At 40.4% G+C, this 15,515-nt stretch overlaps 1 protein-coding gene across 1 annotated transcript in view; it reads right to left on the reverse strand.

Annotated features, from left to right (window-relative positions):
• Nucleotides 1-3,045: 3,045 nt before the first annotated feature.
• LOC124864731 (histone-arginine methyltransferase CARM1) overlaps nucleotides 3,046-15,515 on the reverse strand; it is a 42,063-nt gene continuing 29,593 nt past the window's right edge. Inside the window, exons 6-16 of the mRNA XM_047359607.1 lie at nucleotides 13,391-13,568; nucleotides 13,176-13,266; nucleotides 11,362-11,443; nucleotides 11,120-11,205; nucleotides 10,962-11,051; nucleotides 10,742-10,879; nucleotides 10,486-10,575; nucleotides 10,261-10,373; nucleotides 7,539-7,616; nucleotides 6,398-6,466; nucleotides 3,046-6,318 (exon numbers count right to left, since the gene is read on the reverse strand). Of these exons, the coding sequence (XP_047215563.1) occupies nucleotides 6,179-6,318; nucleotides 6,398-6,466; nucleotides 7,539-7,616; nucleotides 10,261-10,373; nucleotides 10,486-10,575; nucleotides 10,742-10,879; nucleotides 10,962-11,051; nucleotides 11,120-11,205; nucleotides 11,362-11,443; nucleotides 13,176-13,266; nucleotides 13,391-13,568 (1,155 nt within the window). The 3' untranslated portion in view covers nucleotides 3,046-6,178. The remainder of the gene's footprint in view (nucleotides 6,319-6,397; nucleotides 6,467-7,538; nucleotides 7,617-10,260; nucleotides 10,374-10,485; nucleotides 10,576-10,741; nucleotides 10,880-10,961; nucleotides 11,052-11,119; nucleotides 11,206-11,361; nucleotides 11,444-13,175; nucleotides 13,267-13,390; nucleotides 13,569-15,515) is intronic.

The following is a 15,515-nucleotide window of genomic DNA, read 5'->3' on the forward strand; positions in this document are numbered from 1 at the left end:
TAAAGTTTGTGTCAACTTTAAAAACACACAAACACAGAACACAAAACTGAGCACGTGCTGAGCAGATAGCCTGCTAGCACTAAGATAGCTGAGTTTCACACAAACAAACACAAACTTCATAAAATGAAAAACGTTTAGATTATTTCATTCTAAACTACTTCTCTATGCCCAAACCCCTAACCCCGTATGTGAACCGTGCTGAGGAAAGCTGTCCGGGCAACAACAAAGTTTGAAGAAAGCTCTGTGAACAAAGGGTTAGCTTCAGCTAACCTCCGTAGCTTTGGAGAAGGCGGCTCGTTCTGTCGGCCGGCCAAACTGCAAGTTACTGCCGTAACCACGGTGATGCGGTGTCGTTGTCCTTGCTTCAGACTGGGAAAACCGCTCCACTCGGCATTGTAGAGACAGGGTCTCTGCTGGGAAACTCTCTGGAAACAAAGTTTTCCTCTATAGACCTGAGAGAGAAAGTCAAGCAATGCTTGTACCTTAATTAACCCCGTTCTTGAACGAATACTGGATACACAAACAACAATTCATTCATACTCAGCTTAGTGCATATAACCTCGTGATCTTATGATACTCTTGGATCCAGTTGAAGAGTTAGGTCTGTTTTATACAGGCAGTATATTGCATTGTACATTGTATATTGTACATTGCAAATTGGTATATTCTGTAATGCAAAAACAGAACAAAAGAGCAAAGTGTACCGGAGGCAAATTCCTTGTTTGTATGTACGAACTTGGCAATAAAGCTGATTCTGAACCTTATTAAATTAAATGCTGAATTTTAATATTAACATGAAAGCAAAATGAAATGGATGCAGTATGAAAACGACCTGCATGGTGAGTAAACATAATAGGCAAATGAAAATAATGATGAGCATGTAAATGAAGTTCAAATATGTTAATGCTGTGTGACTATTCATTTGATTTTGTTAAGTTTTATCATCATGATTTACACATTTCTGAAACCAGTCAAAATTCTATCATTGGTTAATTTCTCTATATTGATTTCTAGAAGCACATTTTTATCGTTTCTTTTAACAACCAATCACAGCTTTTAGAAGATACCCAACAACGGGGTCAACCACACCTCCTCACTAAGATAGGAATTTCTGTCGTCTCCTCGCTCAGAGTCGCTCTCAGCAGAGAAGTGAATCATTTCTCTAAGCTAGGAGTCCTTGGCTGGAATTTTAAGCCTAAGATCTCTGACAGAACTCTGGGAATATTTGTGAATACGAGCCTTGGTCTTCACCAGATTCCTTAATGATTTAAATCTAATGTCACATGTAAAAAAAAAAACACACAACCAGCCCAATTTATTTCACAAAGATTAATCAACATATAGGAGCTGTGAAAATGTACACTTCTTCTGTTTTTGATTTTTGTCATAGTTAAATGATTCAGATCATCAAACACATCTTCATATCAAAGATACCCTGAGTATATATGAGTTTTTAAATTACTTCATTTGTTAAGGGAAAAAAGTTATCCAAACCAGCCTGGCCCTCTGGGAAAAACTAATCGCTCCCTGAACCCAATGATTGCTGGTGCCACCGTTGGCAGAAACAACTGCTATCAGGCAGTCCTGTGGCAACGAGTCTTTAAAATCACCGTTAAGGGCTTTTGGCTCTCTCTTGTTGTAATTCAGTCATATTAAGGATTTTGGAGCAGTAACGGTCTGTTTAAGGTTACATAATACCATTTTACAACTAGACGTTGCCATACTCTAAAACCCTCATTCTGGTTTTGATTTTAGCCAATTAGAGTTGGACTTGCTGGCGTGCTTCAGTTAATTTTCCTGCTGCATAACCAAAGAGTGTCTGAGCTTAAAGTCATGAACTGATGGCTGGATATTCTCCTTCACCTTTGTGTGAAACTATTGAAACAGGTTTCCTTCCCTTAATATGAAAACTGATTTTTATGTTTACTCACACTATCATACTAAGATCACACTATGATATTAAAATTCGATTAACGGTCTAAACTTTGTTTGGATTTGATATGATTATCAGTCTCTCATTGTTTTGGAGGAATACTGACACACTGTTCTTTCCAATGTTGGTTTCTAATATTAAGGTGTGCAATAAATTCTGTTGTCCAGCACAGCACTTCAACCAGACTGAGGTCTGGACTTCATCTCAGTAGGCCTTTTTTTTTTTTGTTGCCTTTTCAGCCATTCTGTTATAGATTTACTTCTGTGTTTAGGATCTTTGTTCTGTTGACATTTTAGCAACAAGATGATCCCAAAATTTAGGAAAAAGCTAACTGAACCTTTAATGACCTCTAATAAAAGTTACTGACACACCCACCCATCCTGTTAATCATTAAGTTGTATTATACTCATAAAGCCAATATGGATCAAGACACCCTGAATGTCAGACAGATGGCCTCACATTTGACTCCAGGATTCTTTGGTAAGCAGACAGAGATCCCCCTGTCCAGTGGATGTAAGTCCAGTCCATATCATCATCCTTCCACTACTATGCTTATCAGTTTGGTGTTTCTGTAGAGATGCTCCTTGTTTTTTTGCTTTATGGACAAAACGATCTTTGTTCTGTCTTGGCTCCAAAGGCTGTTGTTCCAAAACTCACGAGGTTCACTCAAATGCAACTTTAGAAACATCAGTATGGCAGAATTTTTTCCCCATGTGTGGAAAATTAGCACTGGCACTTTTCAACCAAATTAACGTCAGCAGCCTGTTTGTTAGGTACACATGCTAGTTCCAGGCTGGACCCAGTTTGCCTCTACCTCTACAGATTAGCCTGAATTCTTCATGAAACAGATTCAACAACGTGAGATTCTGAGCCATACTGACATACCATCACAGTTGCATCTATGATGAAAATCACCACATCCCAAAGCAGCTCTATTGGGTAGAGTTCTGATGACAGGGGCAGCCATCAGAATAAATTCATTGCCATGTTTAAGAAAGCAGTTTGAGAAGATTTGAGCTCTGTGACATGGTGGATCACCCTGCTGGAAACAGACATCAGAAGATGGGTACACTGATGAAAGGAAGGAGTTGTTAAGCAGCAATACATGTAGATACAGTTCCTTTATCTTTATTTCCTCTAAAGTTTATATACTTGTACTAAATGTTTGAATGCTGTGAGTGCTTAAAACCAAAGTAATATTCTTTGTTTGTGCAAACAATCATTATTCTGAGCCAAGCTGGCTTTGTTTAAACAATACTAAACTGGTACAAAGGCATCCAAAGTGTGCCAAGAACATATTCCCACATCATTATAGCACCACCACTAGTCTGAACTGTTAACACATGGTTGGACAGATCTGAGCATTTCATGCTGTATAAACATGTCAAAGTCTGGCTTTACCATCTCACTATTTCAGCTTAGATTGTGACTCATCAGACCAGAAAACATTTTATCAATGTTATTGTCCAGTTCTGCCCAGTCTGTGTGGCTGTATCATGACTTTCTTGTTTTAGCTGACAGGATTTGCACCTGGTATGGCCTTCTGCTGCTGTTGCCAATCTGCTTCTGCATGTGGGTGTGCTGGGTGGCTCAGTTTGTGGAACAGGCGCAGCATGTGCAGAGGCTGTCAAAGTACTTTCTAGGGTTAAACAACCTGGTTGTAACCAGTCTATTTGAGTCTGCCCATTCTCCATTGACAGAGATGGTTGTGTGTGAAAATCCCAGCAAGTCAGCAGTTTCTCAAACTCAAATCAACACATTTGGTACCAACCATGTTCAAAGTAACTTGAATCCCTTCCTTTCTTACTCCGATTTGATTTGCTTTGTGAACCCTTGAGTCATGTGATATTTGTTTGTGTTACTAAATATTTGATAGCTTACAGTTGATTTGCAGCTGGATCTGGTGTCAGGCAGTAGTTAGAGTAGTGAAGAATTCCATAACAGTGTGAAGTGGGTGAACACTGCCACCTTTAGGACTGTTTAAAGCAGTTCTTTGAGCAGAAAAGTCAGTGTCAGACAGCGTCAAAGATGTTATTTCTCATTGGTTAACACACACAAATGACAGTAATCCTTTACACTGTTTCATGATCAACAGTGGATGCCATTACCTGCATACAGAGCATGATACCACGATGAAAGGGACAGTATGACTATAGGCTAACTACCACACACACATGGAAAAACATCTGCTGTGTTCACAGTCTATATTACAAAGAGGAAAGAACAAACTAAAGTACTACAACATTCCAGGATTCCAGAATGGGTTGGAACATCTCCACATTTAATTTATTTTTTTATTTTCTTGTGAAAGAAAAAAAGAATCCCAAAAAAATAGTTCCCACTAAGACATATTTTCCTAAGCTCTCCTAAAACTTGCAAAATCAAGTTCCAATAGTTGTGACACCAAAAGTAATGCATAAAAGTGTCAGTCTCTCTCCTTCCTTTAATGATAAAAGTAGATGTGGATGGAGGCTGTGTATACAACAGTGATATGCTGATGGTCAAAGGTAAGTGAACGGATGAGGAGGGAGGCGGTTGGAGGAGCTCAGTCTCCAAAGCCTGGACATAAAAGTCATTTTGACAGTCTCAGGAAATTCTGAAGCAGGAAAACATATAAGCATGAGAGAGGAGCCGCCATTTCTGCCATGGTTCCAGTTGATTGCTTCCTTCTGGGTTGCTCTTCTAGCTTTTTCCTCAAACAGAGCTAGGATGAAGCTACATCCTCTCAGGCAAGAACACACAGAGATGCTTGGAGGAGCAGAAAGCTATATGAACCCACTTCTAGGCTTGACTAAATGTTTCAGCAGAGTGTCACTTTAATCACCTTCCATGTTGAGTATTTAAGCGGAATAAAATCTTTAAATATCCTGCATCTCTCAGCTGCCTGTATCTAAATGGCTGCCAGACCATTTAATAGCAGCTCTATGTGACATATTGGCCAACTTGTAAATCATCATACTTTAAACCTGCAAATTGCAAAAAATCTTGAGCCTGTAAAGCTACACTCACCATAAGTGGAGGCAGTTTATCAGGTGAGCCAGTGATCACAGTTCAGCAAGGAGCCAAAACACAGTCTCTATTCCTTTATTCAAAGGTTTCTTTCTAGATCATTTGGTTACCATTAGCACACTAACTTTACAACCCATCGTCTTAGAGTTTAAAATTAGAAACAGGACAGAATGACCATTTTCTGCTGTTTGTGTCAGTATGAAAATAGCTGTTCAACACTGCCCCCTGCTGTTGTTGGTTAAGAGTGCATGTAAAGATAGCTTGGAGAGTATTCCTTCCTAAAGTTATATTATGTGGGTGGATATATAAAAACTACTTTTTCAAGGTAAACATTTTAAATTTGATACAAATAAACTACCTAACATTACCTAGCTTGTGAATCAAGAGGAACATTTGTAGCAGATTCATGTTAAACTGTGGTAACATCAGTATAGCAATACACTGCCAGCTTCTTCAAATACACTGAACATCTGCCTAAGCACATAGACCTTAAACTTACCGCAGACACAAATCATCACAAGTATGATACCATCAGTCAGCATGGAAGGTGACCAGCATGTCTCCTAAAAGCTGATGTTTCAAATTTTACATGAGATGTACTTCAGTGTGGTGGTTTTCTTTGAAAAACAAACCTAAAAGTGAGAACCTGACTGGAAGGTTAGCACACAAGAGTGCTACTTTATTCACCTTGAAAGAGAGGTCAGGCCTTTAAACGTGGATCTACAATGTGAAGAGGAAGACAGAAGCCCACAGATGAGTTGTTGGGAGTCCCTGCTGTACAGGGTAGAGCGCGGTAGAACGGAATGATGCTGGTTTCAAGCAAACAGCTGATACTCGGGTGAAGACAAACACTTAAAGGGTCAAGACACTTAAGAAAAAAAGAGGAAGAAGGAACAGTGTGTGGATGGACTTGAATTATAGTCAATACACATGGAGCAACAGGTGTTTAAAACTTTCTTAGAGATGAAAAGCTCCTAAAAATCCAATGGGAGAACCAAAAGGAAGCTTCAGCCTTCAGCAAGACTAGAGTGGACGGATACAAAGCGTTCATCTGTTTGTCTAGTGATGGACTTAACTGGAAAGAGGCCGGTGAAAAGGTCAGGGAAATGCCAGCACAGCCCTAGTTTTGGTTTTCTGGTTTTGGTTGTGGATGGTGGGTCCATGAGGGTTAAGGGGGAAGTTCCTGTCATGCAGGGAGGTGCCGAGGGTCAAATATGTCTTTACAAGATCTTCATTTTAACTGCCATAATGCATGGTGTTGCTGGGGATGACCATAGGTGAAGCCATGGAGATGGCAGCGCCCCCCATGGTGAACTGGTTGGTGATGGGATAGTAAGTACCGCTGCTGCTGGGGCCTGACTGGCCTGTTGTGGCTCCTAAAACAGAGAACAAAGCATTGCTTTCACAACTGCCAAGAATGATACACGCTGAGATGGTTACTGTACAGGCAGTTACCTTGAACTATTCCTGTGCTCATGATGGAGCCCATCCTCGAGTGGGTGTGGTTTACAATCCCTGTGTTCACTGTGACCAATCAGAAGGGACAGCCGTCAGATGAAGCAATCAATTCCAACTTAGAGCATGTTGTTTTTTGTTTGTGGGCACAAGATGCTACGTAGTGGCTATGGTAACCTAAACAACGCCACCACCTAAGACAACTTGGTAGCATATGCTAGTATGTTATGGAGAAATTCTTTTCAGGTGTCAGGACCTATTCCACTATAGAATCTGCTTCATTAGAGCTCTGCAAGGACCTGCTCCTGTTCTTCAACGTGGTAACATGTTCTAAACTTGTTTTGTTAGATCTCCGTTGATCTTTTGATATGGTTGATCACACTATCCTGCTAAGTCACCTCAGGGATCTGTTTGATTCAGGGTGCACTCCTTCAGTGGCTCCAATCATATTTACAGCTCCCATTAGCTGTGGAGTGCATAGGAATGATCACTCACATCATTCAAGGCGAGACTGTGAGATGGATTGTGTGCGCTCGTGGAACACAAGCTCACAAATCACAGCACCTGAACAACATGTTGAGGCATTTTCCCTGAATCTAGTCCTTGTGCATTCAGTGCTTCAAATACAAGAAAATGTTCTGAACATACTCCACATTTTCTCAGCGTCAGATTCTGCTGATCAATGTATTTCCTAGATAGGACAGAAAGTTGAAGATCCTCCTGTGTCTCGTGCCTGTCTGCAGTCACTGACCCCAGCTGCTGCCTTCGCTTGTATCACATCACTACTTTAAAAATGTTTTGCAATCCTATTTTACCCTTAGAGCTCTTAATGGTTGTGGGTCTGCGACCCTCTCAAGTGGATCAGAGGTCGACTTCAACCCCCTTCCTACCTATTATATACTGAAGGGAAGATCTGAAAGGTAAAATAAAAACAATTATAGACCCTGACAAAATGTTCATAGTGATCTAATCTCTATCACTTCAACTATATCAAAGGAAATTAACCAGTTTTCTTTTCTGACAATAAAGACACAAACAAACAGACATAAAAACAGAAAATTTCTTCCTAACAGCTTAACAAAAATTCAGGAGCAGTTTTTGTGTTTCTCTACATTAGAAGTGGAGAGGCTGAGCTTCATACCTAGAGGGATGAGGTTGTTGTGAGACACTGCTGGGCCACTGCCAATGACTGTGCTGAGGTCATAAGCTGCTGGCATCCCTGATGGGGACAAAGAGCAAACAAAGCAGTTAGCATTTACCACATATTTAGTCTACATTCACACAGTTCTTCCTGAGAAAACTGGCTTAAACCAGTTTCACACTGAGATCTCACAAAAGGTAGTATTCTGAAACTGTACATACAGTAAAAATCTGAAAGGAGATAACATTACCATGGCAAGTTTTTAATGAGAAAATAAAGCCCTGGCTCTGGATGTTTCTACTCCAGACTCAGTCCACTGCTTCCGCAGGTCCCCCAAGGTCTGGAATCGGCCCTTCTCCACAATCTTCCTCAGGGTCCGGTCACCTCTTCTCGTTGTGCAGCGTTTTCTGCCACACTTTTTCCTTCCCACAGACTTCCCACTGAGGTGCCTTGATACAGCACTCTGGGAACAGCCTATTCGTTCAGAAATGTCTTTCTGTGTCTTACCCTCTTGCTTGAGGGTGTCAATAGTGGCCTTCTGGACAGCAGTCAGGTCGGCAGTCTTACCCATGATTGGGGTTTTGAGTGATGAACCAGGCTGGGAGTTTTAAAGGCCTCAGGAATCTTTTGCAGGTGTTTAGAGTTAACTCGTTGATTCAGATGATTAGGTTCATAGCTTGTTTAGAGACCCTTTTAATGATATGCTAATTTTGTGAGATAGGAATTTTGGGTTTTCATGAGCTGTATGCCAAAATCATCCGTATTAAGACAATAAAAGACCTGAAATATTTCAGTTAGTGTGCAATGAATCTAAAATATATGAATGTTAAATTTTCATCATGACATTATGGAAAATAATGAACTTTATCACAATATGCTAATTTTTTGAGAAGGACCTGTAAGCATGTGGATCGTTGGTGAGGCAGACGGGCTCAGCTGGAAGAGGGTTTGTCTGGTAATTGACAGGGTATGATTTTGATTCCAGCGTCCTCACAGCACATTCCAATCCCCTAGACAAGACACTAAAGCCCAAGGTGCCTACTGGGCTGCTTAACAGTGTAGAAATGAATGATGGTTTGTGAGTACAGCTGGAGTGTAAAAAGGGTTAGAGTGACATGTTAAAACAAATCAATGCTGCTCTTATCTCAATGGACATAATAGAAATAAACTCAACACAGTAAGTAAAAAAAAACTCTATAGGCTCACTCCACATCCCATATAATACTGGTGAAATATAGTGTTATTTTACTCCACTCTAAAGCTAATTAACTTTTATATTTTGGTTAAGTACTGGAACGTGACTGGGCATCTGCAGATACCTGTTTATTAAAATCCCTCATTGTGAAATGTTCACTTGTAATTTCACTTCAAGCTTGCATCTAACTGTTTTTAGAAAGACTTCATGTGAGAATAAACCCTTTAGATGCCTAATATTTACTCTTATTCCATCAATGTGGGCAAGTCAGGATTTGATCCAGCTTTAAAACATGAACCAATGTTCCCAGCAGCAAAGCAAAATCTGGAACCAATAATGTGACCGAAGAGGTCAATGCTTGGTAAAGGTCAGGTTGATGTTAGGAACTTGTCACCAATGATCCTGTCTACAAAGTATTCAGAGACAAGGAGTTTGGTGACAGAAGAAGCAGCCAATGAACATAAACACTAAACCTGCTTGTATTAAGCAAGATGGAGGAAACAGCAACAAGATGAAAATAACAAAATTAAATGTTATGCAAAGGCTTGGTGTTATGATAAACAAATCAGGATATAATATTTACAAAGAGCATTTACATAAAATTTTGCAAATAAGTATGTTTCCTGTTTGATATTTCGTCTGGGTAAATTTGGCAGTTTATTTGTGAACTGGTTTTGTGGTACTCCCATCATCCCACAACCTTGATGGGTGGATCTCTGCAGCATTCGCCCTTCATATTCAGATAGAAAGCTGAGAGAGGGTTTCAAGTTCTGCCCAGAGCCTTAAAATAGCCTCGGGGTGGGTGGGGGCTGGATAGACTGGTGAACAGATAGGGGGAGAGGATTTTTTTTTTTCTCTGCAGAATTATGTGGGTGGGTAGTGAAAATGGGTATGCATTATACTCAGATAACGGATCTTAGGGCCTCCATCAAATGTGGAACTCTGGGTGGGCGGTGGTACTCCTGGGGCTCCCATGCTCTGGGGGACCTTTGGGTGTCTGTGGCTCAGATCTCGTCCGTGTCTGTCTTGGTTGGGTCCAGGGGGGCAGGTCTGTGGCCCATCACACCCACTATGGAAAATTCTTATGGAAAACCCTTATATACACAAGCACGCTCACACTTACACCCACAGGTGTTTACAGATACACAGATATATCTTCTTTCTCTTGTTCTGCAGGTGTAGAAGCCGTCTTCTAGGGTGTTATCTTGTATTCCATTTATCCTTCTTTCTCTCCTCTATTCTTATGTCTCCTTTTTAACTTTTTGCCCCACCTCTCTACCTTCTCTTCTTTTTTTTAATCCATGCCCATTGTTTTTTAAATAATCCTAATACAGTTTCTAATGAAGTTTCTTTTATATATATCAAGCTGAGCATTATAACGTTAGCTGTAATACTGTACTTGTGAAAAATATCTGTCCGGTTTGTTCTTGGCACTCAGACAACAATTCTGAGTGCTACTCTGTCAGACAGGACAGATAAAAGAACAAAAAGATGAAGGATCTTTAATCTCAGAGTTTCCATGTTCACCTGATACAGCAATCCCCTGATTCATACTGTAGGCTGCCCCAGTGTTCCACATGTTCTCAGATGGGGAGGTGTAGTGTGAGCCAGGAGGGGGGTTGGGGGTGGTGCCTGTGTACCTGCACATACAGAAACAAACGTTGTTGAAAATCAAAAGACACAATGCACTCCTTAGTGTATTTTGTCCCATGAGAGCCATATCAAACAGATGCAGTCCGAACATGAACTCACCTGAAAAAGGGGTTCTTCAAGTCCAGGAGGTTGCTGGACTTTGATCCGGTCTGGTCCACCTGGGCAACAATACTGATGTCGTAGCTTTGTCTGCGGGGAGAAAGTGGATTATAAGAAACATTAGAAAAGCCACTTGAGTATGACTTGTCATCTTTGAACACCTCGGAGACCAATTGAGTCTCGAACTGAGGAACTCTTTATGCCTTGAAGAACAACAGTTGGGACAAGAAATAGAGCAAATACATAATTAACCTACCTTTTGTTGGCCACCAGCAGCGCAGTGCCGGACAGTGTGTCCCCAGCTTTAGCAAAGAGGGGAGACTGCAGCAGGCAACGAACCTGGTACCAATGGGTGAGAGGCTCTGTGGGTGCCGTGGACAGCCATACTGTCATCCTACAGGGAGGACATACAAAGGAAAACATCTGGAATCTTGTTCAACTCAAAGAGAGCCCATGTCTGCAGTTAGAACACTTACACTGATCCCATAAACGCCACATCAAACCAGAAGGCCAGGCCATGCACAAGGCCTGAGTGCATCATGTGGAACTTAAAAGGAATCTCTATCCTATAGAGCAAAGAGTCCATAAGGAGACATTCATACACATCTGCAGAGACAGAAAAATGTGCACATACCTATAGAGATCCTCCTCTTTGGCCTCCAAGAAGTTCACCGTGTATTTAACTGACTTGGCCATCAGAATGCGGATATCAAACGTGTCCTGCAGTGGAAAAACATCAACGAATCCTGTTCACACAGCTTACATCACTTAGGTTAGTGCTGTTTAGTATGAATGACGAACAGCTCAGACCTGTGTTCATCTAATGCACCGTGAGAACATTAGCAAAAATAATCTGTTTTTCAGTGAGGTACACACCACAATTGGCTGGCGGAAGTACTCGTCCACTGCAGCTCCTCTGAGAGCAGAGAGGTCTACACCGTGGAAGGAGGGCTGATACCTGAGAGGGGGTGAACAAAGACAGATCTAGACTTTAGATCACGCACACTTCAACACCCATTGCCCATAAAACATTTTTCTTTCCATCACTGAAAATGGAAAAGTAATGTTCTTCAAGTTACTGGAATGAAATATTCATGCAATTATAACCCAAGTATTAATTATAATACAACTATTTTTTTTAAACCAAACATATCATCCTTTCCTCCATCTTCTATACCCTGTTATTTAAGCAGGGTCGTTGGGGGACTGGTGCCCAACACCGGCAGTGATTGTACAAGAGGCAGGGTACACCCTGGACAGGTCACCAGTCCATCACAGGGCAACACAGAGACACAAAGAACAAGTAACCATGCACACACAAACACACACATCCTTGTACTTGCATCTTTATGAGGACTTTTGATTAAGTTCCATTCATGTCTATGGCCTAAACCTGACCCTAATTCTAAACCTACCCATTATCAGTGGATAACTAACCGTAAACCTAACCTATACTCAATTCATATCTTAGTACTAAACCTAACCACCAACCTAAAATCAGCATGGAAAACGTGAGGACCAGTAAAATGTCTTCACTTTCTAAAATTGGCCTCTCTTTGTTGGTTAAAAACGTTTTCTGGTCCTCTCGCTGGAGCCCACACACACACACACATACACACACACACTTAGAGTAACCATTTGACATAACCATCTGTTTTTGGACCGTGGGAGGAAGCCGGAATACCTTCAGAGAACTCACACAGAGGGAGAACATACAAACTCTATTCAGAAGGACCCCAGGCCGGGATTTGAACCAGGGACCTTCTTGCTGCAAGGCAACAAGTGCTAAATACTGCGTCACCTTGCAGCCTAAAACCATATCCAAAACGAAAATACATCTGAGCTAAAGTATGTGTTTTCAGACACACTGAGTTTGTAATCCATGTTGCAAGACACACACAAGGAAAAGGATAAATTGGAAAATTACTTCGGTTCCATATACTTTTCCGGAGGAATTGTTAGGGTCTCTATAAATGTACTGAACTAGATAAACATATAAATAAAGAGGTGTTTTTCTCCACTAAATAAATTTAAAAGATGAAAGTTCAACAAATTAAAGTTTAGATGTTTCTAAAATATTTCAGTGTAAGATTATACCACTGTAATACAAGATAGACTTTTAGACATATTTTCAATGTATTCTAATATTTGTGGAGGTGCCCTGAATTTCTAAATGTTTAGTTCAATAGGTCAACATGTTCCAGAGCCCAGAAAGAACTCTACAGAACAATTTACATCACAACACTGTGGAAAAACAGCATGTAAATGCTGTTTGGCTCACCTAACTTCTTTAAAAACAGAAGCAGAACATAAACTTTTCTGAGAGGAGCATCACTGCCTGAACTTCTATAATAATCTGCATACTGTGTAAAAAACAATCCACTGCTCACCCCAGTGCTGTGCTATGCAACGGGAAAATGCTGACAGAGAAAAAGTGAAAAGAGGAAACAAGGAATTGTGTCTTAGACTTGATCTCCAAATAATAGGTTCTATAACACAAGTGTGTGAATTTTGCAAAGACTGGCTCCTTTAAGCAAAGACACATGCTGACTCAACAAGGATTTATGCTGACAAAATCAACTAGCTTTTCGTTTTTAATAAACCAATTCTGAGTTCAGAATTTAGCTAAAATGTCTGAGCGGTCGAGTCTGACTTCTACCAGTCTAAAATTGTTTCTCTTTCCTCCTTACCAGAAGTTGGCCTTGGTGAACTGCTCCATGTAGAGCTGCTCATCCGTGAAGGGAGCCAGGTGGACGTCTCCGATAGTGGGGAACATTTTACCTGAAACACACACACAGAGCAGATGACATTCAAACAAATGCTTTTAAACATGCAGATGTGCAAAACCTGTCTAAGAATGGATTTTAGGTGTTTTGAGATCATCCAGAGTCCCCGACCTCCTCACCGTTGGGTTTGAGGAACTTTTTGGCATGCAGGTAGCTCTCCAGCATCCGCTCGTTGAACAGCATGTAGCCCATGGGCTCTGAAATAATGATGTCGACTTGCTCAGACAGAGACACCTCCTCCACCTTCCCAGGGATGACGACCACACGTTCACTTAGACGGTTGCTGTTCACTAGAACCTGCAGGGCAAAAAACAAATACTCCCAGTTGATCCCAAGCCAAATTCTCATGAAATTGTAGTATCATGTATAAGGTATATACACCATAAAACTGACATGGATTGAGTTATTCTGCACTTGACTGGCCCTGATTGATGATCAGTCAAAGTAAAAACTCTGAGGCTTTTCTGATCAGTGATTATTGATCTGCTGTTTTAGCTTTGTGCAGAGCCCAATCCTGTCTCTCTTGGAACATGATTGATTCAGAAAAGATGGCAATCTTTAGGAATTCATAGTTAAAGGCGGGTTCAGCTAACTCTACAAGAAATACATACAAGTGATTGTGCTAAATGCTTTTTTTTAAGTCCAAGTTCAAAATTTCAACTGGAATGCTCCCCAAAAAACATGTCAGAAAGTCTGGGCAACAAAACTTTACCTGACTTCCACATTCAAGATGGCGGCTACTTACATCAACAGTAGTAAAACATCCTTACTGTGACTGTTTTCAGCAGTTCTTATTATTTCAGCAACATTTAGTCGTACATGTACTACTTTTCAGTATTCTGTTTATATCCACGAAATACCGCATAGAACAGTTGTTGTCATTGTTATTGTTGTAAGACTGCTGTTCTAGTTTCTAGCAATACAATCGAAAACGAGCATGAAAATGGAACACTACAACTCAAATGAAGTAAACTCTGACTTCCTAGTTCTGACTTCCAAAGGTAATGGAACGCAGCATTAGTCATCCTGTAATAATTTTGATTTTTTTTTTAAAGAGACATCTGTACCATAATGTAGAGATATTTAATACATGTAGATTTTGTGTAATGCAGAGAAAACAGCTCCATAAGCTGTGGCAGTGTTGGAGAAATCAGTGTGTTACAACTAACCTTTTATTATTAGCACAGTTCAGTTTTCAGTTGATGTTGAAGGTAGAAAAATAGTTTCTTGTATTTATAGTTGCTCAATAAATATTTAAATTAATATTGGCTGCTTAGAATTTGAAGAAATCAGCCACAAAAACTGATGGCTTCATCTCTGAAGTAAGGACGTAATTTCAAGATTAAATACTGTTTTCTTATCTACACAAAGTAAGCTAAAGAAGAAAAATGTAAATGAAATCCAAATTCAGTGTGACCAAACCCCGTCGTCATTAATTTTACATGTTACATTTGCACAAAGACAATTCTTGTATGGTTAGTTGAGTGTATGAATACTCTGATATACCGAACAGGTACCAATGGTCATCATGTTTCTAAGTTGAAACATGTAGTGAGCAACAAGCAGACTCGGTTCCTCAGGTCAGAAAACAGGTTAATGTCACAGGCTGGGTACAGCAACAAGGAAAGCGATCTCAGTCAGGATTCCCCAAGCAGCCTGGAGTTTCCAGATGTGCTCTTCAAGCTCCACTGAAGAATAACAAAGCTGTCCAGTGTACTTTCAGTGGTCTTGCACAGATTAATAGAAAAGGACCACATTTACCCTTAAACTTGGAAAATGTGCAGGAGTACCATCAGTACAGAACTCTGAGAAAGTTCTGAGACCCAGGTACTTGTGTCGTTTTGTCCAATTAGGTCTGGTAAGAAGTGGTTTACACAGGCAAAATGAAAACAAGTCATACTACTGACACAGAAAGCAGGCCTGGCAACTCAATGATGCAGAAAACAGCAGGTGGCAGCTTGAGACTGATGAGTCAAAGTTCCTCACGGATGTGTGTATTGAGCCTGTATCAGATTCCATTGACAGAAAGCAAGGTCTGACACAGATGATCTGAGAACCTCTCAAGATGCATATTTTACTGCAGCACCATAATCTCACATTAAGATTTTAGAACAGTCCATTAAAAATTTAGTACATTTATTCAATGGGGGGAGGAAAAATATCTTACTTTAAGCATTAGTTTATAACAAATTTACCAGGGACCCTTAACAGGTCCGTTTAGAACAGGGGGATCAAACTTCAGTC

The sequence above is a fragment of the Girardinichthys multiradiatus genome, chromosome Y, assembly GCF_021462225.1.
Source record: "Girardinichthys multiradiatus isolate DD_20200921_A chromosome Y, DD_fGirMul_XY1, whole genome shotgun sequence".
Lineage (NCBI taxonomy): Eukaryota > Metazoa > Chordata > Actinopteri > Cyprinodontiformes > Goodeidae > Girardinichthys > Girardinichthys multiradiatus.